Source organism: Setaria viridis, chromosome 2, assembly GCF_005286985.2.
Source record: "Setaria viridis chromosome 2, Setaria_viridis_v4.0, whole genome shotgun sequence".
NCBI classification, from domain to species: Eukaryota; Viridiplantae; Streptophyta; class Magnoliopsida; order Poales; family Poaceae; genus Setaria; species Setaria viridis.
In genome coordinates, this window is record NC_048264.2 from 37,605,493 (window position 1) to 37,632,685 (window position 27,193).

Below are 27,193 nucleotides of genomic sequence, written 5' to 3' on the forward strand. Positions count from 1 at the left end.
TTTTTTCTGCATAGCGCTATATTTTTGTAATAGTTATACAAATCTCCCTCCTCGTCCTCGGTCCCTCCATCTAACAAATTGGGTGGTAGGAAGTACAGACAGAGATAAGTGAATTATTATTCATCTTTCCCCAACACTAATAGATAGTCCCTCTATCCTAAATTGTAGGTCGTTTTGGTACCTTTAAGTTCATTATTTTTGCTATGCACATAGATATACATTATGTCTAGATATATACTAAAAGTTATGAATTTAGAAATCCTAAAATGACCTACAATTTGAAACGGACGGAGTACTAACTAAAAAGTGTCTGGATTAGCTCTTTAGCTCATCATGCTGCATGTGTGGCACGCCAAAGCTGTGGCGAAATTTGTTCGCCTAAGATTTAGCACAAAATGCTACAGAAAAGGTGATGGACGATCCCTAATCTTCTTCGGCAAATAGGCGCGAAATGCTGCAGCAAAGCCAAAGGTGCGTGAGTTCTGGCTCGGACCCAAACATGGGGGCTAAAATTCTAAGACAAGTTAAGGATAAAGAGGCCCGAAGTATGAAGATGTCCCTCTTGTTGATCAAATACATGGTGACATTTATGTGGTATTCCACTGCTGGGGAAAGCGCCTACAGGATCGGTTTCTAACTCTCTTTAGTACCGGTTGTGCAACCGGTATTGCTACTTCGGTACTAAAGGGATCTTTAGTACCAGGTCAAATACCCACTGGCCCAAGCTCGAGCCCTAAGCCGCACCCTGCCGGCCCACCACCCTTGCCTCCCGCCGCCGCCCTTGCCCCCACCACCCTTGCCCCTAGATCAGAGAGAGAGAGAGAGAGAGAGTGAGAGAGAGAGAGAGAGTGAGGGGGGCTCACCGTTGCCACCGCATCCACCCGCCGCCGCCGCCGCCACCAGCGCCGCCGCCGTGGGAGAGGGAGGTCCGGCAGGAGAGGGAGAGATGGAGGGGGCCAGGGAGAGAGGGAGCTTCGGTGGGGAGGGAGACGCAGGAGGAGAGAGGAAGGCGGAGGGGAGTGGTGGCGGCTCCGGCCTATGTCTCGAGGCTGGCCGGAGGCGGCGGGCGTGGTGGCTGCCGGGGCGCGCTATGGACGGAGACGCAGTCGAGGTGGCCTGTGGATGGGTGGCCGAGGTGGTGGTGGACTGGTCCTCCAGCTCCAGACGCCGCCAAGCTTTGTTTCTTGAATTTGTGGGGAATTTGTTGGAATCAATTCATGGATTGTTCTTCCTTCCATGTAATCTCTGTATGCAAATGAATTTAGTTTGATTTTTCTGATTCGTTCGCCTTGAGGAATTTTTTTTTCTTTGTTGTGCAATGGTCGGGCAATTCAGGAGTACCGAACTCGAACCTGAATTGTTGGGTACCCGAAATGTCGGGATCTTGTTTTCTGGGGCAAATCTCGGGTATTGATTTTGAAAACCCGAATTTCAAAAAATCCGAATAAATCGACCCGAACTTTTCAGGTAACCCGAATGTCCACCCCTACTCATGGCCATAGGAGCTCCACGTAGGAGACCAACGGTGCCCCCTTTGCCCGAGCTCGACCACCGCCGTGCCCCAGCTTATTATGACCCGAGTAGATTTGGGCAAAAGGGAAAAGGTAGGAGAGGATAGAAAAAAAAAGATTGGTAGAGAGGCCCACATGTCAGGATATTTGGAAGGTGTATTGGAGAATTGCAAATGTAACTCCCCTAATAAACCTGAAATTGGTTATTGGGATATCTCGTTATTGAAAAATATTTATTGAGTGACCATCGGAGATCAAAACATCCTTTTGAGGTTTGTCTCGTAGTGGACGGCTTCCGGCTTCCGTACTTGTTTTTTAACTTAGTTGGCAGCGATTTAACGGAAAAGTTTAGTAGACTTCTCTGTTCCATTAACAAAGTGTTTCTCTGTAAGTGTGAATTTGCAGAAAAAAAATCTATTTATGACGATCGATACATGTCAAATCAAATAGAACAAAGTACATTGAAAGAACAACTTATATTTCCTAAAAAATAAAAGAAACAACAGTTTAGTGAAAGACCATATTATATATGTTTTTCTGGTCTAGAAAGATTAAAGAAAAAATATATTAATCCAAGTTCCCAACGTCGTCGATGTTCACTCTCAGCTGGAGTATGCAACATAGATCTTTATGTCCGACGTGGCGAAGCCGTTGAAGTTGGAACCGGCCCCGGTGGTGTAGGCGCCCATGTCGTCGAAGACGAGCCAGTCGCCGACGCTCATCTCCGGCAGCTGGTACCCGGTCACCACCGTGTCGAGGGAGTCGCACGTTGGCCCGAACACCGTCGAAGTGTATGTCTTCTCGCCAGGGCGCGGGCTGGCGAGCGGCCTCGGGGTCGGCACGTAGTGGTCCATGATGATGCAGTTGAGCGAGCCGTAGAGCCCGTCGTCGATCCAGTACTCGCGCACCTCGCCGCGGGTGCGCTTCCCGATGACACGCGCGGCGAGCGTCAACGCCGTCTCGGCGAAGTAGCGGCCGGGCTCGCCGATGACCTCGACGCACGGCAGGTCCCCGAAGTGCTGCGCGAGCGCGTCGTTGATGACCGCCGCCGCGTCGTCGAAGGTGGGGCCGGACACGAACCCGCCGCCGATGTCGAGGATGCGCATGGGCGGCATGCCGAGGGCGGCGGCGGCGTCGAACGCCGCGCGCGCGGCCTGGATGGCCCCGCGGTAGACGCCGAGGTTGGTGGCGCCGCTCCCGACGTGGAAGGAGACGCCAGCCACGCTTATCCCCGCGCGCTGGGCGGCGCGCAGGAGCGGCACGACCTCGTCGGCGTGCGCGCCGTACTTGGTGCCCAGGTCGACCCTGACGTCGCCGCCGTCGGGGCCCTTGAGGCGGAGCAGGAGCTCGCAGCCGGGGTGGCAGCGCTTGACCTTTGCCACCTCCTCCTCGGAGTCGTAGGTGGCGAGGCTGACGCCGACCTCCGCGGCGTACTCGAGGTGCCCCTCGGGCTTGCAGGGGTTGGCGTAGACGATGTCGCGGGGGTGGACACCGAGCGCGAGCACGGCCTCGATCTCGGCGCGGCTGGCGCAGTCAAATCCCGCGCCGAGGGCCGCGAGCGCGCCGAGGAGCGCCGGGTCCGGGTTGCACTTGACGGCGTAGCACGGGCGCACGCCCGCGAGCGCGCGGCGCCAGGCCCTGAAGAGGTCGATGACCTTGGCGAGGTCGAAGACGTAGAAGGCGCTCCGCTGGGCCGGGTTGGCGGCGAGTATGGCGCGGACGAGACCGGTGGCGGCGTCCTTGTCCTTGAGCGCGCCGCTGCGCTCGAACGCGAGCACCTTCCTGTCCTTGACGCCGGGGGCCACCAGCACCGCCTGCATTGGGTTGCTCCCAACCATGGTGATGACGACGCGGTAACAAATCTCGGTTTGCCTAAAAAATTACCAAGACAAAAGATGAAAAAAGAGCAGGTTAACAAACAATGACATAAACGTTGCACCTTGTTTTTAAACAATGACATAAACAATGGCATAAACGCAGTTTCTTCAGAACCGGGAAAGGAAATAAACTTCGATGCACGAACTCATGCAAGCATCGAGTACTGAATCGAGTTAGGAGACATGCTGTTAGACTGTTTTTTTTTGTTTGCCAATTTGCATCACGTCTGGGGTCACTGATCAACTCACCGAGACGAACAGGCGATCCAAGGGTGGGGGATCAGATCAGACAAGCGATAGATGCCAAGGAAATGAGGCGAGGAGGTCGCTTGGTGAGACGCCTCTCTCTTGGTGTGCGCGCGGCTTGCTCGGCCTGGTCTGGGCGCCCTATATAGCTCGGCCGGGCGCGCGCGGGGGAGGAGGAGCTCACGCAGTCACGCTTGAGTGGAGGAAGGCAGGATCGGCGTGGGTTAGGTGGGCTGGAACGAGAAAGCCAGAGAGGAGGCCGGGCGATGTGGTTTGGTGTGGCTGCGCGGTCAGAATCGATCGGCCACACACCGCAACACACGTCGCACGCGCCCGACGCTCTGGCCCCTGGCCTGCCGCGACGCCGCAAGGCCACGCGGCTGCGCGCACGTACGCGCGGTGCCGCATCCCACCGCGCCGGGGGGCAGGATCGGGGGTAGGTGTGGGGAGACTTGCAGGGGCGCGCGCGGTCGATTCGTCAGCGACTCTCACCCTTTTTGCAGTTTGCTCGACGTCTGTCTCGCCAGAGAGATCATCAGATGAATGTTCCTGGACTCTTCCTTCTTCCAGCGCAGGCGAGCTAGAACGACAGGGGTGGGGGTACGGTGTAGTCAAAGGGAAAACGCGAACACGTACCTCATGCTCTTGAGTTCTTCTATCGGGTTACATTCAAAAAGCTCCTCCAGCTATATACTTCAAATAATATTATCGGCACGTTTTTTTAAGTACTAGTTTGCCACGAAATAAACGGTGTGTCCTGCAGTCTGCAGATACGAGGAATGGAACATTCTTGCTGCTGGGACGTATTGGGTGACGACTGGCGACTTCAATTCCTTGGGCTTTGTTCGGATTCATGTAACTCCGGTCAAGTCTTACATGACGGGTTCGAGTCTAGTACTCCCTGCCACACGCACACACCGTGCATGCTCCTCCATGCGTGCACACGTGAAGTTTTGGGGGGAGTTTCAGCGCGATGCAAAATACTCCCGTGTTTCTACTGATAAATGTGAGCTCGTGTAACGTATGTGGCGCGTGCTGAAGTTGGTGGACACCGTACCGGCACCAAGTATGTGATGGGCCAAAATCTTGCGTACTGAGTATACATGCACCCTTGGCCATCTAGAGAGGACGTACATGGGCAACGACGGTGCTTCGGTTAGTTTTCTTAGCGTCAATTCGGTTATCTTTTTGCGGCAACTAGAGGCCAAACCGTCGGTTAGTTTTCTTGGCGTCAATTCGGTTGTCATCTTTTTGCGGCAACTAGAGGCCATACCGAAAGGACCAGGCGCGACTGGTTGCGCGGTTGGACAATACGCGACCTTGTGTCCCTCAATCAACAATACGACGGTGTATGGCATGCAAATACAACGGTGATGACGTGGGCAAGGAAAATAGTTGTATTTTCTTTAAATGAGCATTACTCTCTCATCAAACATTGGTTTTCAAATCCGTTTACACCTTTGTGTCGCTTGCAACGAGATCTACAAAACAAGATCCATATTTAATATATTTTGGAGTTGTTTTATACTAGTGTCAACTTATGTTGATACATAGTACTAACTTATATATTAACTATGTAGCAACTTATATTGTATTTTTGGATAACATATTCTGCTATCTCTCCCGTAGAAAATCATGCATGAACATGTAGCTACATATTTCATACATTGTAATAACTTGAATTTATACTACTACACCTTTTACTTTCATAGGGTATTCATATCAACTTATTATTATCAAATTACTTTGGAGAATTTGTGATAGCTTCTACATTGTTGAAGTTTATGTAGAAATAATGCAACAACTTGTGTAGTGATAATATACTAATTTATGTAGAGACAATGTAACAACTTACATAGATACTTCAAGTAGGCAACAATGTCATGCAAAATCTTTTTTAAGCAATTTATGTATATAGTTTATAGGTATGTGACTTATAAGTTGCCATACACTTAATATATAACTAGCTACTATACATTCAGTATAAATTGCTAGCGCATAGTTTTTTTTCTCGAAATATATGCATCATGGATCTAGTTTTGTAGAGCTCATCATGAATAATCCAGTGGTATAAACGAAGTTGAAAACGGACAATCTAGAAGAAAGTTATCATATTTTAAAGAGTTCAAATGACTAAAGAACTACATGGGCTAACACAGCTTAATTTCCTCCTTTGGAGGTCGTAGCAGGTCCTGCGTGCCAATCCTAACTACCAGCAACAAGATGATCCATCTAATATTAAAATCTCTTATGTCAGCTCATTATATTAGATGGTTGTGGGCCGCCAGCTGTCGCACGTTCGCAATCCCGCGCGACCTGACACGATTTAGATTTTTCCATACTAAAAATAATACCCGGATCCAATGACACGTTAGTTGTGCTTGTGCTCTATACTACACTTACACGTATCAAACCGTCTTGTTGAAGTTAACTTGACATATAATTAAGATGGCATGCATGAAACAAGGGAGTGATGAACTTGTTAATCGTCATTAGGACCAAAACTCAGGTCATAGTCATTGTTTACAAATAATGATAGAAAATAAGCGATCCATGTGTGTGCTGCAAATTAGGAACAATCACAATATTATTGTCTATGGAACCATATCCATGACCACACTAGCCAGACCGCTATTGCCGAATAGGGGAGCCATCGTAGATATAAATATCAGTGGCGGTTTCAACATGGGTATAAAGTATCAGTGACAGTTTCAGGCTTTCGTGACGGTGTGTGACCACTTGGAGATGTTTAGATCCTGGTAGTGATGCTGTATCAATATTGTTAGGATTTAGGAAGAAGATACTACATCAACTCGTTCAGGGATAATCATAGATTAGTTGTAGAAGAATTGTTTTCCTTAAGTAATAACTACTCATATACCATAAGGAGAGCTTGTGAACAAGGTCCAACACAAGTCCGTTGTCTATTGTTGATGCACCTCGTTGACCTGACCTTAATCGCAAAACCTTTCATTTTACAGACTTGCCAATATCATTATTTGTGGCATATTTGAGTGATTTCCTTCGTGGAACTAGGCGCTTTAATAAAAAAACGCAGATATGTTTGGAACTTTAGGTTATTGATTTCAGAAACAACATCCGGTCTCCCTTTAATCCTGGCCTTTGAAATATGTGCTTTTTTTCATTGTTCCTTGCCCAGCTTTCGGTCCTCCTTACTCCTTTGCTCTGGCTTTTTTTTTACACGTTGTACCTCCCAATGAAGAAAAGTAAGAATATACTACTTCCTCCATTTCAAATTGTAGGTTATTTTATTTTTTTAAATTTATAGATATTATTATACATCTACATCTAGATATAGTGTATGTTTAAGTGCATAATAATATATATGAATCTAGAAAAATTAAAACGACTGTAATTTGAAAAGGGGGAGTAGCCCGTGTGAGAGCGATTTCAGTTGAAACAAAGGAAAGGGGTTGGTGGCGCCGGAGCGCGCGGCTGCTTCTTCCCCGCTGCGTTCCCGCCAAGTCGCAGGCGCAGTTCCACGATCGTGCACGCCAATTAATTCGACGGCGCAGAGCTGATCAGTTCAACATGGTGTGTGCCACTGATGGCCCGGTCTCCAATTCCACAGATACATGTGTCGTTTGTACGTACTGGAACTACTCTGCCTCTGACGATCGAAGGTTCCAGCAAGGCTGCTAGCTACAGTACCAATGCCTACGCGATAGTACGTACTTCTTTCTAAAGAAAAAAGAATGCATGTATGCATCGCCAAAGTACTAAGGCCAAGGACAGACTCTGAGTTTCATTGCTTAATTTTTTAGTTGTGAGATGCATTATTATGCAAGCTCTTCTTGAAAAAAACATGAAAATGCATCTGAGGGCAGGGCCGGTCAGGGATCCCCTGAGGAAAATAACTAATAAAAATCACTAGATTTGCTTTAAGATTTGTGTAAGAAACTAAAATATGGGTACCAGAGCAATTCTCTTGTTTAATCAGCAAGATGAATTATTAGGCGAATATCTAAGGCTAGAATTGGCAGCGGCGTGATTTGAGCCAAAAATAATGTTCTGGTCAATAACAAAATAATCCAAATTTATGTTTAAAGTGTTTTAGTAGTAGTACTATAGTACACAAATATGACTGAGGCAAAGTAAAAAATCTTAAATGCTAGTTGGCGGTACGCAGATCAACAGTCCAAAATCCATGCTGGATGGGTGATATACAAAGGTGTAAATCGAAACCAGTACATCTTTTTCTTAAAGGAACTACGGCAGGCAAATTGCCAACCTCAACATGTGTTAGCGATAGATACCAATCTTGTGCATACAAGATTTGTGAAGGGAGGCAAAAGGAGAGAAAATAATCAGACTACAAATTTCAACGGAATCGATATGATTATCTCGCTAGATACGCTGTCGACATCTTAGACGACACATCGACTAGCATCAAGTTTCACATGCTTCTCGAGAGCATGGACCAGCTGAGGTAGGTGAATTTTGAGCCTGGATTCCTCGTTTCAAACTGGAAGTCTGGAATCGAATAGGAGACCAAATCAATGGTCTCGCCGACCAATATAACACAGTATTATATGATTACATCTCGGTCGTAATTGCACAAGACCACAGCCACACGAGCAAATTCATCTGTTCTCTGTTTTCCAGGCCACGAAGAATCGAAGAACCCCGCGGGGCAGGAGGAAGCGTTTGAAGAATTCGGAAAAGGGAGAGACGTTTGCATCCGTATCTCGGCGGCGACGACCGAAATTCCGAACGAGTAGTGCGTCGTCGAACACGGAGAGAGTTGCAGAGTCTTTGACGGGGCCGTGAGGAGATTTGCATCGGATGACCAAACCGCTGACGTTTCCGACGGCGACTGACCGCCCGTAGCCGGACAGACTCAATCATGCATGCACCTTGCAGCACGCTGGCTGCTGAACTAAACGTACGGCCGGCGGCCAATGGTGTTCGATCGGGGGAAAAAAAAAGAACTCGGCGGCCAATTGGAAGCCGGTAGCCGGCCAGGCGTAGCAGTTGGTGGCGCGCGGCCGGCGGCGAGACTCGATCGCTCGGAGCGCGTGCATGTGCGTGCATCCAGACACACGGCTCAACAGCTGACAGCGTCCTGCAGCTATTTGTCGGAGTAGTAAAAGCTTCTTTTTGTGTGGACTGACGCTAACCGGTGGAGTAGTTACCGCCCGGCCCTGCTGGATTACTATTGCACGCTGTCACTTACCGTCGGCACTCGGCACGTCCTGATCAGCTGTTTCCGTGTTTTCCTGAAATATTTGACCGTGCTGCTTCAACGATTGATGGAAGCTCCTGCTACAAGCCTTTGACGATGGCTTCCATTCGTTTCTCATGGAAAGCGTTGTTGCAGGTGAAGACCGGTCTTTTTCTTTTTCCAAGAGATCAATACTGACATGGAGCACGTTCTACTGAATACTGACGACCGTGCATGTAAACAGAATTGCTGACGAGGAAAATAACCTCTCCGGCCGGCCGGTTGAATTCCAGGACGGACCAGGTTTGTACCCTCCGTCAGTAAAGCAACGCGGGTTCACGCACATGGACAAACAAGACCCAGGTCCGTCGACCCCAACTGCCCCAGACCACGGTCTCACATCTACCACGTGGCACGTGCCACTGCCGGCTGCGGCTAGCAACGATGCAAGACACTGTGGCATTACTAAAACGCAACGCAGAATATTCGCCGGCTAGCAAGATACCGTGGTGTTGAAAGTTCTACGCAGAATATTCTATTGTCAAAACGAACAGATACTGGAATCTTGACTTGACCTCGGCTTGGGTGAGGATTAACCGATTAAGGTTACTAAACTTTAGTGGCTAAATTTTAGTTGCTAAAGTTTAGTAACTTTTAGCTGCTAAACTGCTAAACACCCTTGCTAAAACTTGCTAAAGTTGAGTTGCTAAAGTTTAGCACTTTAGTAAGTTTTTGGTTGCTAAAACTTGCTAAAAGGTGGGCTAGACAACCTATACCCCTCATTTATTGCATGTCTCCCTCCTCCTACGTACCTTTAATAAGGTTAGATAGGTCTTTTTATAGCTCATTAAATACCTTTTACCAATAGTATCCAAACAGTTTTTGCTAAAGTTTAGTAACTTTTAGCAATTAAAGTTTAGCGAGAGGAACCAAACAACCCTAAACATACTACCAGGGTCCAGGAAACAGGGACACTCTTTACCTGGCAGTGCCAGCAAAGGATAGGGATGTTCTGACTTCTGAGATTAACCTAGAGGAGTGGGATCCCAGCATGTTATGTTTCTTATGGTGTAACCTATCTGTTCGGATTTAAGTTCTTGACTTAGTAGAGGTCTTGTTTTTTTTTTCTGAATTTATTTCAAGAATTTCAGTCATGTCATGGTGCCCATTCTGAATGCATGGAGCGCTAGCTGCAAAGCACTTCCTACTAATGCGTCGTGGATGTTCACATGATCTGAAGGGATGCTTATTCGTATTGAACAAGTCAGCTTATACCCAGACGTACGCCAGATCCCAGGACCGGGCCAGTCTTGAATCTTCAGTGCCTCGATGCATCAACTAACTATGACGCGTATCTTAATCTGAACAAACTATGACGCGAATGCGTATCAAATCTTGTGACGCTGGTCTGGATAATTGTTTGCCGCTCCTCGATTAAAACTAATGCCAGTGATGTTACACTCCAAGTTCATTTTTGGAGTCAACACGTATACTATTGAGTGCTTGGATTCAGTTGGATGTATTCTGACGGGGAGAAAACTATAATCATCTCAGTCGGATTGAGTATATGCCATCAGTGGCTTAATCTCAATGATCTCTTGTGTAAATATACAATCTGCAGCTAATTAAACTAGCGCAAGTCGGAGTCCTATATTCTTTATTTTGAGATTAGTTGATTTACAGCTAGCTGGGTTTGTTCCTTAAATACTGCAGACTTATTAGGGTGGTCATTTTGATTTGTGATGTTTAGGGCACGTGGTTGATGAGATTTAATTTCATTTTAAGATGAGATAGTAGGTAGGAGTACATGATTAGGCATACATAACAGTTTACGATCATCGAACGCGACAACCTCGTCTTTTGTTCTTTTCTTAGCTTTAATTTAATTGTGGTTACATTCAGACCACTGTAATAAAAATTAAACTTTGGAGAAACACGCATGTTAGCCTGATTAAACTGAACATGGGGGGACACCGTACCGGTCAGTCTATTTTGGCACCATGTGATTAATGAAGAAACGGACGTTAATTATAAGCAGTGGGAGCTAGCTTCCGGCCGGGCTTGTTTGGTGGTGGAAAGCTCCTCGTCCTCGAACCTGATACGCTAGTTATGCATGCCAATTTGGCTCTGGTATCTCTAGCGGCAGCCACCAGAACGCTTCCTTTAATTTTGCATGCACGGTAGTACCATCATTTTCCAAGCACTAGTGTTTTTATTTGGAGTAGTCTCCAAAAGAAACATGCTTGATCTCTCTCTCTGTTTTTTTTTCTTCCTCGCACATGGGAAATCGCAGCTAGGTCCAACGTTTCACCAACCCATCTTCACGGACTCCAGCTCTCGCTCCGTTGGCGCTTTTTCGCTTTTTTTTTTTAACGTAGCCAAAGTTTTTTTTTTCTTGAGTGGTTCAACGTACCGAGGTTGATAGCTAGGATGGACGGCTATCAGGAACAAATTAAAGTTCCTTGCCGAAGTCACCAGTCACCACACGACCGGTCTGTCAAAATTATTCTATCGTCCGCACCCTCTTCTCAATAACCCTTTGAACTCTCCCAATGCAACGAGGAAGAAGAAGAGGGATCGATCGACAGGTCCTCGTCAGTCGATCGGAGAACATGATCAAGAGCTCATCGTCTAATAATGGATCGCAGGGTGGCCTGACTCGTACGTGTCCCAACTCCCAACTAGAATCTCGTCCAAACTCTGGACAAAACTGTACTAAAAGACAAAGTACGGTGTGAGTTCAGTTTTTCCAAACGAGAGAGACAGGAGGATCATCAAAAGGAGGGGGGAGGCCGGTTGACATGTGGCAACGATTATTTAGATCGTCGATGTTCATCAAGCTGTACAAAGACAGAAATTCTCTTCAAACTTCAAAGTCGTCCAAACACGGCCGGGATAGCGCTTTTTCGCGTTCAAACATTATCTGTACAAAGAGTTCAAATAGAGCCGTTTTGATTGCTACGTATGGACTTTCTTCGTGAACCTTTATATCTTGACATTTTTTTGTTTCGTAGGCATCTCAACGGTGGGCTAGTAGAAATCCGTGACATGTTTTATATTAACGTACGAGTGCATACCACACGTGTCTTATGTGTGCAAATAGATATCCTACTTCTAGATACTGCACGTGGGCCCGGAGAACGCACTTTTTTTTTTTGCACCATGCATGTCATGCAAATAAAGTCGCTCACCTCCCTCTCCCTGCTATAACCCTTGCTAGTTTAATCGGCAAAAAATAGAGGGAAGTTTATTCTCTTTTTCGCTCGTTTTCGCCGGCGAGAGAACGAGAGGAGAGCCGTCGTCTTCTTCCCGCCTCCCGCGCGCTCGGTGGTCGCGTCGCAGCTTCCATGGGCTATGGCCGTGCTGGTTTTCGGCGCCGTGACTCAGGAAAAGTGTAGCCCTTTTGGCTATTTCTTTTCCTTGCATGCTAGCAAATAGAAGGAGAGCACTTTTGGCTGATCAGTTCTGCTTGATCTTGAGCTCCATGTGGTCAAGTTGGACCCGACCTCGTCGTGTCTTGCTTTTTAGCTGGAAGGGGCAGGTCGTAGAAAGACTGAAAGATTCAGTTAATTACCGCCAACAACCGTGTGTCGTCGTGATATTGTTTGATTTAATTACCTTGCGTGCTGCCTGACAAGTTGGACCAGACGACGGCACATGCCCTTGCTGGCCCTGCAGCTTACACTGAACGCAGTACAAGTACTCATGAGTCATGACTGCTGAGGTCTCACTCTAGCGTTTTGTTTGTATTTATGAATTATTGTCCAAATATTGACTAATTAGGCTCAAAAGATTCGTCTCGCAAAGTACAACAAAACTATGCAATTAGTTTTTGATTTCGTCTACATTCAGTACTCCATGCATGTACTGCAAGTTTGATGTGATGGGGAATCTTCTTTTTGCATAGTGCCAAAGTTGGGATTTTGGAGTGAACTAAACATGGCCTGAAGTAGACTGATGATCAGGGGCAGCCATCTCATGAGGATATCGTACGACTTGCTCGACCTGTATTAGCGACAAAATATAGTATTTCTTCCGTCCCATCAAAAATGCAATTCTAACATTTGAAAAGCAATTCTATAAAAAAATGCAATCCTAAAAATTAGATCTAACTATTTGCCTAATTAAGTGATCAGATTTGATTCGCATGTTAAAACTTACTGCCTGTGACCAATAAATGACCAATAAACTTATTGAAAAAACTAGAATTGCATTTTCATGAGACGGAGGATTCATGCAATAATAAGGAGTACATCATTGCAGGCAGAGAGGAGCAAGGCTCGCGCTTGGTCTCATAATCTAGTTACTAGCAGTCACTCCAGGACTTGATAGCTAAGCTAGTACGTGTTATATTCAGCACGTTCAGCAGTCAAACACAGCAGCTAGCTAATTAACGAGGGGCGGCCAGTTCAAAGCTTTTTCGAAATAAAATACAACTGCAGAGGGAGCCGTCTCTCCCACCAACCCTTTTCCCGGGCTTGGGCCCTCTCCTAGTCTCCTATAAAAACCGCACGGCACGAGTCGAGCAAGTCGTACAGCCCAAAGGCACCAAGCAAGCAACAAGGACTCGAGCGAGCAGCACGAGGTTTCGAGCAAAGGAAAGCCGCGTACGTCGTCGTACAGCAAAGCCCTTGCTCAGTTGCTCTCTCTTGTTGCGAACGAGCATTTGCTTGCGCCAAACGGCCAAAGCTTAATCTGTCCGCGAAAGAACGATCGCACCAGCTAGCCAGAGCTAGCAGGCAAGCAGCTCGATCGTCGGCAGCAATGGAGGTGAAGGTGCTGAGCTCCAAGCTCGTGAGGCCCGCCTACAATGCCGGCGCGGCCCCGCCGGCGGGGGGCGAGTACATCCCACTGTCCGTCTTCGACCGGGTGACGTACAAGATGCAGATGGCCATCATCTACGCCTTCCCGCCGCCGGCGCCGTCGACGGCGGCGATCGAGAAGGGCCTCGCCACGGTGCTGTCCGAGTACCGCGCCTTCGCGGGGCAGCTGGGCTCGGCCCCCGACGGCACCCCCGCGGTGCTCCTCAACGACCGCGGCGCGCGCTTCGTGGAGGCGGCCGTGGACGCCGACCTCGTGGACATGGCGCCCGCCAAGCCCACCCCGGAGCTCCTGCGCCTGCACCCGGACCTGGAGGGCGAGGAGCTCCAGGAGGTGGTGCTCCTCCAGCTCACCCGGTTCCGCTGCGGCTCCCTCGCCGTCGGCTTCACCTCCAACCACGTCGCCGCCGACGGCCACGCCACCAGCAACTTCCTCGTCGCGTGGGGCCGCGCCACCAGGGGGCTCCCCACGGGCCCGTCCCCCGTGTACCACCAGGCGGGGCTCTTCAAGCCCCGCGCCTCGCCGCGCGTCGAGCACGACCACCGCCGCAGGGAGTACCGCCCCGCCGGCGGCGAGCCGGACCACGGCCACGGCGAGGGCGCCGAGAACATCGTCATCCACAAGGCGCACTTCACCAAGGACTTCATCGCGTCGCTCCGGGGCAGGGCGTCGGAGGGCCGCGGCCGCCCGTTCAGCCGGTTCGAGACCATCCTCGCCCACCTGTGGCGCACCATGACGCGCGCCCGCGGCCTGAACCCCGACGAGACCTCGCAGATCCGGCTGTCCGTGGACGGGCGCCACCGGCTGGGCCTCCCCGCCGAGTACTTCGGCAACCTGGTCCTGTGGGCGTTCCCGACGGCGACGGTGGCGGACCTCCTGGGCCGGCCGCTGAAGCACGCGGCGCAGGTGATCCACGACGAGGTGGCCCGCGTGGACGGCGCATACTTCCGGTCGTTCATCGACTTCGCGAGCTCCGGCGCCGTCGAGAGGGAAGGCCTGATGCCGAGCGCCGTGTGCAAGGACGTGCTGTGCCCGGACGTGGAGGTGGACAGCTGGCTGACGTTCCCGTTCTACGAGCTAGACTTCGGGACGGGGAGCCCGACCTACTTCATGCCGTCCTACTTCCCCACGGAGGGGATGCTGTTCCTCGTGCCGTCCTACATCGGCGACGGCAGCGTCGACGCCTTCGTCCCCGTCTTCCAGCACAACCTCGAGGCGTTCAAGGAGTGCTGCTACGCCATGGAGTAGGAGGGGATTGCAGCATGCATGCATGCGACAAATTGGTCAAGAGAAAAAAAAACGTTAGTGGTTAGTAAGTTCCAGCGCTGCATGCGGTTGGTGGAAGTCAAGTCTGCGGGGGTCGACGATTATTTGCATTGGTTTGGTTGCGGCGCACGCTAAGGCGTCGCTGGTTGCACCGTGCGTACGTGAAGAGGATGGAGCTAGTAGTCGTGGTCGAGGTTTTTTTTTTTTTTTTGAGGCGCTTCACTTGCATCTCGATCGGTCGGATCAGGGGGCATCTTGTTTGTTTCATCGAGTTTTGGAGATGTAAATTGGTGGTGATTTAATTAATGATGCTAATGGAAATTAATAATATCGATGGTTCTTAATAAAACATGGCGTTAATCGTCATTTTTTTAATCATCGACCGTGCCAAATTTCTCGAAAAGAAAAATGGCAAACCAATGACTGACGATGTTTCATACAGAAAACCAACGACTACTGACAAATGACGGGAGCTTGCGATGTGCTTAATCTATCGGCATTTGTTTCAGCGCAATCTCAAGTTCTCAAGCCATTTTTTATGCATGCAATGTGTGAAGTGAACCACCTCGACGTTACATTATTAGCAGATTCGCTCCGCCATATACTTTGGCTCCGATTGGGTAGAGATGGCTGTGGTTGTGCTAGCCACTACAGCAGTTGCAGCCAGACACCAGCAGCTCCAACCACCCATGCAATGATGCAGCTAGCTACAGGCCTCCGGCAACTTAAAAAATGACGGAAAATTGAAAAATAACACAAAAAAATGACGCCAATGCTTGAGTGTAGCAAACTACTGAATTGTTGGGATTAAACTACCGAAACAAGTGTGGTTAGTCCTGCAGCTGCTCTCGACCTGCAGACGAACAGCTAGGTTGTATAGCTGCAGCTGCAGCCACCCCACCGAAGAAGCACAACCGAACACACTTCCGTTACCGATTTGCAATGCAAGTTACAGGTTAAATTAGCTAGCAGTCTGGTTAAGGTTCATCCAAACCGTAGGGTATAGTAGGTGGACGCATGCAGGCTCATCACCGGGGCGCAATCGAAGTGGCCACGTCCAAGGGCCATGGTGGGGAACGAATAGCCACCATCCAAGTGGCCACGTCCAACGCCAGGACCCGGCACCAACAGAAGTCATATATAGCTGCCAGCGCGTCTCCTCCAGTCTCCGGGGGGCACCACCAACCATCGTCATCCCAGCAGCGTCGCGGCGCGTTCCCCGGCCCGTTTTCGCGGTGCGGCACGCAACGACACCGGCTGCCGCGCGCGGCCTCCACCCTGCCTCTGGTGCGTTGCGTACGTGTGTGGCAGCGGCACGTCCTCCGCGCCCAAGTCTATTCACTAGGTGAGGGCGCACAGGTTAGCGACACGCAATTATGAGGCGGCTGCCAAGTGCCAGCCGCTTGACCGGCAGATCCTCGCGTCGCCGTACGTCCCCCACCCACCAGCCACCAGTCCCCGTCCCAGGGGACCGCAATTCCGGCCCGTTCCTTGGCCGCGTCGCGCAACGCCGCAGCTGCGATCGGCTGGTATCTATCGCTGGATGCCTCTGACGTCCGTCTTGGTCTCTGGCGTCAGGGACACGGGCGCGTGCCTTGGACGTGTGTTGACCGGGCGTCAGGGCCGGCCTGCGACTCGGTTACTTGTTCTTTCCTCCTGGGGCCTGGGGGGGCTGCGGCTGCGGGTCCTGCGGCTGTCTGCGGTGCATGCAAACCGGCCGCGGCTTAGGCGTGTCGTCGTCATGTACGTGTGTGGTGTTGTGGGTGCAGCAAAACTTCTTGACTTCTTTCGGCCTTTTGGCCCGGGAAATTGTGTCATGTTCGCCAACTCGGCTAAGTTTTTGGGGTAGGCCGGGGCCAGGCCGGGCCTGACGCGGCTCCTTATTTTAATTTTCAAGTAATGAGGCTCGTCGTTATTCCTCAGCAGGCCCAGACACAGATCTAAACACACGACCCGCACAAGGTAGATCACACCAATGGTAGATCACACCAATTCCAAACACTCCCGCTGTCCATTCGATATCTGAAGCGTCACTTATTTGTTCTTTTAGAAAAAATCTAAAGTCACTTATTTGTGAGCGTGACTTAGACTCTGTTTGGTAGGGCTTATCTTAGCTTCAGATTCACCTGCTTTACGCAAAACGAAACATTGTATCGTGAACCAGTTTTGTAAGCCGATGCTAAAATGAACTAGAATCTAGGTGAAGCCACTATTTTTGGCTACATCGGCTTTGGCTTCACCGGTGAAGCCGTTTTGGGAGAAGTCCTCCCAAATGGAGCCTTATTTGTATCATGAAGCCCACTATTTGCTTGTTATTTTATTCCCAACCAACAGCTGGTGAAATGACAAACCAGATTGCATGCACTAAATCCTATGTAGAGGCTAGTCGTGTGTTTGGTTCTGGACCAAGCCGACCCATTTCGACCCATGTTTGGTTGGAAAGGGTGGGGGTTGGGTCCAACCTAGTAGAGGAATATTCCTTATAGATCTGGGTTCATCCGATCCTTAAAAAAAGAAGGAATCACCCCGACCCACTTGAACGGCGTCTGCGTCCGTTTCTTCTCGCGCTCGTCCTCCCCACGTCCGCCTGCCCGCCGCCGCCGCCGCCCCCCTCCACTGGCGCCGCCCTCTGCCCCCCCCCCCCCGATGCCGCCGCCGCCCTCCGCCCGCCCTCTGCCGCGACCCTCCGCCGCCGCCACCCTCCGCCCTTTGCTCGCCCTCCGCCCACCTTCCGCTGGCGCCGCCCTCTGCCCGCCCAATGCCGGCGTCGCCCTCCGCCCGCCCGACGCCAACGCCAACGAGGAGGTGCACCAGGCGAGCTCGAGCCTGCCGCCGCCGGCCGGGCTAACTCGGTGGGGGAGAAGGACCTCGGCGGCGGGGATGAGGTGGCCGGCGCGGGGGCGGGGATGAGGCGGCGCAGGGAGGCGGACTGCCGGCGGCGGGGAGGAGGACCGCCGGTGCAGGGGCTCGATGGGGAAGGAGGCTAGCTTGCGGGGAGGAGAGGAGGAGGAAGATGGAAGGGAGGGGAAAAAAGAGAGAGGCTGGGATCCACATCTAACGGTGTTAAATAGACATCCATTCCAACCCCCTCAACCAGCTTAACCAAACAAAAAACTGGATCCAACCCATCCCTCCAATCAAACAAGAGATGGATCGGCTACAACCCAACCCACATGGTTTCAAAAACAAACACTACCTAGGACTTGTTTCTATCTTCTGGAACTTGTACTTGTACTGGAATTGAAAAAGGAAATGTAGATTATAGTACTAGCTTGGTTTGGTGTCTGTGAACGGAGGCCCGTCATAGAAAGCAACTGCTACCGACTCGGTCGTATGCTGGTCTAGAACTAGACCGAGCTGCAGGATCTGCAATTCGAGACCAGAGGTCACACGATGAATCTTGCCACCATGCCATGCGTATCTCTGCTGTTGACTTCCACAATGAGGACAGCAAGTAAGGGGCCGACCTACCTACGTGCCTACGGCCATTTACTCCTGCTACGGTGCTACGCGTCCCAATATGCATGCATCAACCAACGCATGGCCAAAATATAGTCCTTGTTTCCCCCTGGTTTACTTCACCCCCAACTTCCAACTTTGGCACTATGAAAAAGAAGATTCCCCATCACATCAAACTTGCGGTACATGCATGGAGTACTAAATGTAGATGAAATTAAAAACTAATTGCACAGTTTTGTTGTACTTTGCGAGACGAATCTTTTGAGCCTAATTAGTCAATGTTTGGACAATAATTCACAAATACAAACAAAACGCTACAGTGTGCTACAGTGCCAGCACAGTAATTTGGCACCTCCCAATTTGGCCAGCTAAACAATAGTTCCATCCAAACTCCCAATTTTGACACTATGCAAAAAGAAGATTCCCCGTCACATCAAACTTGCGGTATATGCATGGAATAATAAATGTAGATGAAATTAAAAACTAATTGCACAGTTTTATTGTACTTTGCGAGACGAATCTTTTGAGCCTAATTAGTCAATATTTGGACAATAATTCACAAATACAAACGAAACGATACAATATGCTAGTAATTTTGGACACCTAAATTCAGGGCAACTAAATAAGGCCTAGTCAGTGTCATCAGCTGGTCACTTGATCTGCTCTGCTCAGTCACGGGCAGGATTCGCCGGGAGCTTCCAGCGTCGCCGTCCTGCTGCACTGTTACGCTAGTCGTCGTGGTCACCGCACCGCATGCTTTCGTCGGCGAGGGACTCCGCAAGCTGAATTTCAGTGGGAAAGCGCGCGTGCTCTTACCAGCTAAAGACGAGGCAACTTTAACCGACGATCTGGGCCTGCACAGAAGATAAGATTTACACGCCGCGCCAGCCGCCAGATGAAATGGTAATTAAACGTGTAACCGCGCGTCTTACCAGGTTATTAAACCCCATGGATTCGACCGATTCACCACCGCATTGTTTGAAGGTGTGCGCATGTGAGCAGATCGATGGAGACAGCCGCAGATCAGAGAGAGGAGAACAATTCGCACCCGGAGAGCTCCTGCGGACAGCGACGATCACGTACGCAGGGGATCAGGATGATTCACGAGGATTACATGCGCAATCCATTCATTACGGAGCACGGAGTCGTCGTCCATTGGACGGATCGCTGCTCCTCCTCTCCGCAGTCCCACTGAACAATGCTCAATCAATCGAGACTGGCTTCAGTTTGCAGTCGGTTTCAGGCTTCCGGATAAGCCACCAACCAAAATGAACCTATAAGCTATCATTAACACTCTACTACTGAAATCTACTCTACTACTGAAATCTACATGGATCGAAAAGATGCGTAAGGAATCGGTGCTCGTAGTTTAAAAGGGGAGGGGGTAAATTAGGCAGCTTAAAATCTTAGAATTTAACCTATGACTTTTACTACTTTTACATAAAATATAAACTAAATCATACTATAAAGATGTGTAACTAAGGGTCTGTTTGGGAGCACTCCACTCAAGAAAAACCAGCTCCACTCCACCAGCTCCACACTTTCCTAGCTCCACTCCACCAACTCCAAAAAAATATGGAGCTGCTGCACGTGTGTTTGGCTAATGGCAGTGCTCCAGCTCCAAAAACATTAGCACTTGTTGTGAATGGTCTATTATACCCATGTGAATGGGTCCCACTTGTCAGTCTCCTTTTCTTCTCCTCCTCCTTTCTTCTCCTTTCTTTTCCCGGGGCGCAGGGGCGGCGGGCGGGTGGCGCGGGGAGCGGGGCGCGGCGGGCAGCGCGGGGCGCAGGGACGGGCGGGCGGGCGCGGCGGGTGGCGGGCGGGCGGCGCGGCGCGCAGGGCGGGCGGGCGCGGGGCGGCACGACACGGCGAGCGGGCACGGGCGATGCAGGGCAGGCGGGCGCGGGGCGGCACGGCGAGCGGGCGCAGGGGTGGGCGGGCGGGCGCAGGGCGCAGGGCGCGCAACGGGTGGGCGGCGCGGCGCACGGCGGGATGAGATGAGGGAGGCGACGGGGCTTTTTCTTTTTCCTGAATCAAACCGGTACGTGTGTAACGAGTGGTAATGGTGGGTAAATACCCACCAACTCCACGAGGAGGTCTGTAAAGGGGGTTTTTGGAGCACCCCTTGAGGTACTCCACAAAAAACGTGGATCTACCCCCCTGCTCCACCTTTTTCCTGGAGCCGGAGTTGCTGGAGCTAGACGCGTTTGGCTGCGAAATTTTCGGAGTTGGTGGAGTGGAGCAATTTTTCGTGGAGTGGAGTGCTCCCAAACACCCTGTAAGATTGCTCTAGCGTGAAACCCTCGCCCAAAACAAGTTTTGCAACCTAGAGTCAATCTTATCAAGATACTACACTAAGAAAGTAAAGGCACATAAGTTGCAAGTATGAAATGCGGAAACGTAAGATGTGAGGATGAGGGGTAGTAAACTCTTGCCACGAAAATTTATCCCGTGGTATCGGTAGGCACTAAGCTACCACTAGAAACACGTTGTTGAAATACTCACACAAGAGTTTTGCTTCCCGCTCACAAAGTTTCTTCCGGAACACCTCTTGACTTGCCACAAAAGCTCAGCCACTAAATGTCACGCCAAGTTTCCCGGTCACCTTGATGTCGTCTCCACTAAGGAGATTCTTCACAAAGGAAAGGGGTCTCCACGCCCCCGCACATGGTCGTCAACGCCGCTCCACACCAAGCCGGAAGGTCGAAGACTTGACGACGAGCCACCAAGGCCCCTAAGCGTCGGCACACCTTGTACAACTTGTGGTTCACTCTAGAACCGATCACAAGGTAGGCACACCTTGCACTCTTCCTTTCTCTAGGCCTATCCTAGCACTAATCACTCTCCTAAGCTTGTGTTAAGCCTTTTATAGATTACTTAAGCACTTTTGGTGGTTTGGATGTGTTGTTGATGTGTCTTGCTCTTCGACTTCAACTTCATCCAGCAATTTTGAATGGGCGAGTGGAGGGGGTATAAATAGCCCAAGGTATCAAAGAGTCGTTGCTCCAACGGCTAGTTAAAGTATACCATCGGATATTCCGATGGTCTGTTTCGACATGCATCGGAACATCTGGTGCAACTAGCCGTTGCCTCCTCACGCCCAAGTTCTTCACTGACACATCCAAAATTCATCCGATACTTCATCCGACGCTTCATCCGGTGCACCGTCGGAACATCCGGTGCTAAAGGAGTTTCGCCCGAAACCGCTGTGGAACTTCGCAAAGTAAATATGTTTCATCTGATGCCTCCAACTCCTGACCGTCGGATCATCCGGTGCTATAGGTCTTTTTGTACCTTCTCCAAAAATTGCTCCGACACAACTAAAAAACCACCCGTCGGATCATCCGGTGCTTGCCGCAACTCAAGTTGATTTTCCAGTTGTACCAATTGCTCCGACGATCCATTGGAACTTCCGATGGTACTGAATTTTCTAAGTTGAATACCACCACTTACACATCGAAGATACCATCATTTGGATGCTTGAATACCATAGAATAATCCTACATACTATGATTTATCACTTGAATACCATTGCTTGGATGCTTGAATACCATGATTTGGACCTTGCCATAGGTTGGTTTGCATACTTGGGATCTAGAAAACCTACAAGTCACATGCTTGACAAACTATTAGTCCTAATGATTATATTGTGATTCAATCACAAAATCACAAATTATAGTTCGATAGGGCCATGATCAGATGTACGATCAGCTCGCCTTTCCAGCCCAAAAAGAAAAGCATCAACTTGTGGAAAGATAACATATATGGCGCACTAGCAGAGGCACCTATGCCGGGACCCAACGTGTTAGCAGCTATAATCAACACCGGTCGAGCCTACACTAGGCCATTAGATGTATCATCAGCAGAAACTTCAGGAGACCACGCACACTGCTTAAACCATTCATGAAACCTGGCCAGGCCAAGCTTGCCACGTGTAGACGCTAGTTACCGCGAGATTGGACAGGGAGGAGAAGGAAGCGCACATTTTCTTTTTTATTCAGAGATCCTCTCGTGTTAGTTCAGAGTGACGCAGCCGCGGGAGACGGGCGTGGTTTAACTGAGCCCTTGTTTACTTCCCTCCAAACTTTCAACTTTGACACTATGCAAAAAGAAGATTTCCCATCACATCAAATTTGCGGTACATGCATGGAGTACTAAATGTAGACGAAATCAAAAACTAATTACACAGTTTTGTTGTACTTTGCGAGACGAATCTTTTGAGCCTAATTAGTCAATATTTGGACAATAATTCACAAATACAAACGAAACGCTACAGTGTCGCATTTATGGCAAAATGCCAATTTTGCAACTTCCAACTTGGGAAGTAAACAAGACCTGATAACCATTGGATTGGTGTCTTCGCGCGCATAAACGCAGCTGTCGCGTGAGATGAACGGATAGACTGGCCATGTTCAAGTGAAAACAGATTGACCCAGCAGCTGCCGAGAAAAGTCTCACACCCAGCTCCGGACAATAAAGGAATCAGAATCCAGATCGAGGATCACGTACGCACTCCACTTCAGTCAAGAATTCATACCAGACCGGATTCATCTGTTGACAATTGGATCGCGCTTCTCCACTCTCTGGAGTACTGGAGTGTGTCTCAGGTGCTGCTTTTGAGATCATCAATAACTTTCCAGGCGGCGCCCTGCCTTTTTTTTGTGTGTGTTATATAGACGATAAGAGCCACCCGCTACAAAAGCCAATCCAATAAATGAAAAATTCATTTTTTTTTTTACCAAAAGCATCTGAAAACTTTATATAGATCATTGACAACAAAATATTGACTACATTCCTAATAGAACTACTTTTGTAATACTCCCTCCAACTCATAATATTTGATGTTAGTTTACTTTTAAACTAACCAACGTTTAGTATGCTATTCTTATTTGATGCGGCACACTTTTATAGATATCATCAAAGTTTAAAAAATGATTTGACATGTACATAGATCTGTGATGGGGTCGGGGAAGTACTCCCTTCGTTCCAAATTATAGGTCGTTTTGATCTTTTTAAATTTATGATTTTTGTTATGTATATAGACATATTGTATAACGGCCTACTGGAACGGATGGATTAGGAGTATATATATAAAGAGCAAAGTACGTAAAAGATAGATCAGCTTGTAGTGTCCAGCTAGCGCAATCTCCCCGGGGAAAGAGGGAGAAACATATGACGTTCTGCACTTTCACTTGCCTTTGCAGATGCACTTATGCTCGGACCCAACGTGTTAGCACTTTTCATTATAACGATCAAGCATTAGCGGTGAGTAGGCTGTTATCACCAGAAGGTTCAGCAGATCACACTGCGCGAAGAATTAACTAAATCTGGCCAAACTGGCAATAAGCATTGGTGGAAAACTCACCTTTGATCCCGGTTGGTAAGCCTCATAGTCCCCGAAAAACCAACCGGGACTAACTATTCGGGACTAAAGATCCCCCTCTTTACTCCCGGATCAGACCCCCTTTAGTACCAACTGGGACTAAAAATGTTAAAAAAAATGGGCCACCTCCCGCAGGCCGCATCAGCTTGGTCGCGCCCCCGCCGGAGGCCTGGCTGCCCTCGCCAACCTCGCCTGCCCCACCGCCGAAGGCCTGCCCACGCCGCCACGCCAGCTCGCCTGCCCGCCGCGCTGGCGGATCGCCAGCGCCGCCGCACCCGCTCGCGGAAAAGATAAGGAACCTGCGCCTGGAGATAGGAGAAGAGATAAGGGAGAAAGGGAGAGTAGGAGAGAAGAAGATCAAGTGGAGAGAGAGGGAAGCGCGTGAAAAGGGTTTAGTTCTGGTTGTTAACACCAACCGAGATTAAAGGTCCCGCCAGATTCCCTCGTCCCACTAGCCGTTACAACCGGGACTAAAGGGCTCTTTAGTCCCGGTTGATATTACAAACCGGGACTAAAGCTTCCCTGTTGGTGGCCGTCGGTGGTGGCCTTTTAACCTAGGACTAAAGGCCCTTTAGTTCCGGATCCAAAGACAACCGGGACTAAAAATGTTGGATAGAAGGTCTCTTCTCTACCAGGGAATGCAAGTTGCCATGTGTAAACACCACTAAGGCCATGTTTGTTTGGGCTTTCCAGCAGCTTTCCACCCTAAGAAGCCGAAAGCTCAAACAAACGAGCAGCTTCTGGGCTGAGCTTTCCAAAAGTCGAAAGCCCACAGGAGCTATGATTACATGGAAAGTCCAAAAGCAGTAAAATGTGATCTTTCTGCAGCTTTCTACATCAAGATCGCAAAAATTACCCACCTACCATCATTTATGTTGCGAACCGGTCATTTTTCTTTCCTCCGCCCCACCTCGTCGCCACCTTGGCCCGCCTCGCCACCGACCCGCCCCTTCTCCATCTCGTCCCGCCCGGCCCTGCCTCGTCGCCGACCCACCCCGCCCCGCTACTGCCTCCTGCTATAATGCCTTAGCCTCTCCTCCGAGCTGCCGCAGTAGCAGCCCCCCTCGCCGCGCCGCTCGCCGTCCCCTCCGGCATCTCCCCCGGCCTCGCCTCCACCCGCCGCCAAGGAGCCTAGATCCGGCAGGTTCGGGAAGCCGCCGCAGGGGAGCTCCTCCACTCCAAATCTCCCCTGCCAGCGCAGCACCCCTCCTTCCCGCCAAATCTCGCCCATCGCCAAATCCGACCTGCATCCAAGGTTGAAGAAAAACCTGACATGTGGACACCCTAGAACACACACTCCATCCCACCATTCCAAAAGCTAGGTTGCCAAATGGTGTTAGCTTTCCCAAAACTAGCTTTCGGAAAGCCACCCTTCTAGGAAGCAAAAGTTAAAAGCTAGCTTTCTGGAAAGCTTGAAAAGCTAAAGCTCAAACAAACAGAGCTAAAAGAGAGAGAGAAAGGGAGACGGAAATGCGCATTCACCGATCAGCACCAGTCCAGAGGTCGTAAACCGCTAGGTTGGTTTATCAAAGCTTCAAAAGGCATCAAGGGATTATAGACGAATATCCCTTAATATATCCCTTTCAATTTCCTAAAAAAATGCTACAGATAGCAATGTTTTTCCACTATCTTCTTCCTATCAACTTGCACATATGAGAGTAGTTTGTCTAAATGTGAACGAAATCAGGAAAAAAAAAGTAGCTCGTCGTTGAACGTGCAGAAAGATATGTTTCCTTGTCAAAACCATACATATGATGTTCCAACAACCGTGAGTGATGTATATGCAGAGCTAAAAAAATGTATTGTGAGTTTCTTCTATGCGGGGTGATCAAGATCTAACCACCACATCCTTAAGCTAGCTATAAGAAATGGCTACGCATGCGTGGGGTGGAACCAAAATTTCCTGCCCATAGCCATATGCATACCTGTGTGGGCGCTTTCGTGCATTCCCTGAATACGGTCCTTATGCATCTCACATGCAGTTGATCTATGTTATGTATAATATTCCCTCGTGTTATACAAGTTGCGTCGTACGTTATGTCAATATGTGTGTTAACGTATATGCACACAGCTTGCACTGTTGTTAATGTGTCATTCGATTCCCTATGTGTGCACGATGCATGTATGAACAGATACTGTGGCCTAGATCTAGATCGTGAGGACTTTTGATGAAGTAAAAAATTGAAGAGAGAGTAAAAAACACATGACAATAAGGCATAATTTAAGTTTAAACATTGCTGATGCAGATTCTCACATAAGGAACACTGTGCTCGCGTAAACTTCCTAGCTTGTCCGTCGTCACTTGCTGCTGATGCCAACACAACAACAAGTTAAGCTAGGGCCAGCTCGAAAAGCCTCGATTAGGATTCACCAGAAACGACACTAGCTTATCTGTTGGCCCCCTGCTGGGCCATTTTTGGATAAGTATATTTACACCCGTACCAATCCTCGCATTAGAAGCCACGGGAACCATCTCGGCCACCATTAACTAGCGTGATAAACTAATCACCTAGCAGCTATACTCGAGGTTGCCGATAAAGTACGTCTCAAACTAAAAGCTTAACACACGAGCAAATACTATACACTCGATACACGACGCGGCGTCATGTGGCACTACGTGCCCCACCCGCTCGACCACCAGCAAATGATGCCGACGACGACTTGGGTCGAGCAGTGAGTTGAAGCACAAACCAGCTGGCGGTTCGTTGGGCGACCGATCGGTCGTGTGCCGCTGCGACGTACGCTTTCGCTTTAGCCTCAAGCGTACGTGTCGGGGCCGTCATCATCTCGGCGCAAGTTCTGGCGACAGACAGATATGCTGATCGGTACGTGTGCATGCATGCGGGCAGGCGGGCAGCGGCTGCTCGTCCGCGTGCGCGCCGTGCGCCGCGGCCGCGCGGCACCGCGCCGGCCGCCGGTTAGTCGTCAAAAATGGTGGCGCGTTGGCCGCCGGGGCAGCCGCGCAGGATCTGGTTTTTCTCAACACGTCTCTGTATAGCAAAACGTGGACACGTCGATCTCGCTCATCCTCACAGCCACAGGCTCACAGCTGCGGCTGTACTGTGGACATATGGTCCGGAGTCCGGACTAGGATGGATAATTTTGTGCTGCTCGATCTCTAGACGGCAAAAGGATCAATTTTCAAAATTGTTGTCCCAAAAAAAAAGGAGTTCACTTGTGCCCATCGATGCTGACGCAGCGCGTGACGGAGTGAAGACAGTGTGCTTGTTCTTGGCAGGCGGTCGCGTGTGCAGAAAATGTCAAAGGGAAGTCACGCGCTGCGTGAATAGTTCCTGCCCGTGTGCAGGATGAAAACGCAGAGGGAGACGAATTGGTTGGTGACGTGCACACGAAAATTGCAATTGCCATGTCAAGTAGATTTGCACCCAATGAACGTCGCCGAACGAGTCCCCACCGGTCGATATGATAACATCCATCCGGG

At 49.7% G+C, this 27,193-nt stretch overlaps 2 protein-coding genes across 2 annotated transcripts; one reads left to right on the top strand and one right to left on the bottom strand.

The window, feature by feature from the left end:
- Window positions 1-1,909: 1,909 nt before the first annotated feature.
- On the bottom strand, window positions 1,910-3,791 carry LOC117845657 (ornithine decarboxylase 1B, chloroplastic). Its single transcript, XM_034726721.2, has 2 exons — window positions 3,638-3,791; window positions 1,910-3,383 (listed from the first exon to the last, which is right to left on the bottom strand). The coding sequence occupies exon 2, from the start codon at window positions 3,347-3,349 to the stop codon at window positions 2,114-2,116; it is 1,236 nt and encodes a 411-aa protein (XP_034582612.1). The 5' UTR covers window positions 3,350-3,383; window positions 3,638-3,791; the 3' UTR covers window positions 1,910-2,113.
- A 9,543-nt stretch (window positions 3,792-13,334) lies between these two features.
- On the top strand, window positions 13,335-15,284 carry LOC117842989 (putrescine hydroxycinnamoyltransferase 3). The gene has a single exon (XM_034723528.2). It carries the CDS (start codon window positions 13,584-13,586, stop codon window positions 14,886-14,888), a length of 1,305 nt encoding a protein of 434 aa, XP_034579419.1. The 5' UTR covers window positions 13,335-13,583; the 3' UTR covers window positions 14,889-15,284.
- The last annotated feature ends 11,909 nt before the right edge of the window (window positions 15,285-27,193 follow it).

What these genes read in the sequence shown, in the direction of transcription:
- LOC117845657 (XM_034726721.2), bottom strand. Translation starts at nt 3,349, where the DNA reads ATGGTTGGGAGCAACCCAATGCAGGCGGTGCTGGTGGCCCCCGGCGTC.
- LOC117842989 (XM_034723528.2), top strand. Translation starts at nt 13,584, where the DNA reads ATGGAGGTGAAGGTGCTGAGCTCCAAGCTCGTGAGGCCCGCCTACAAT.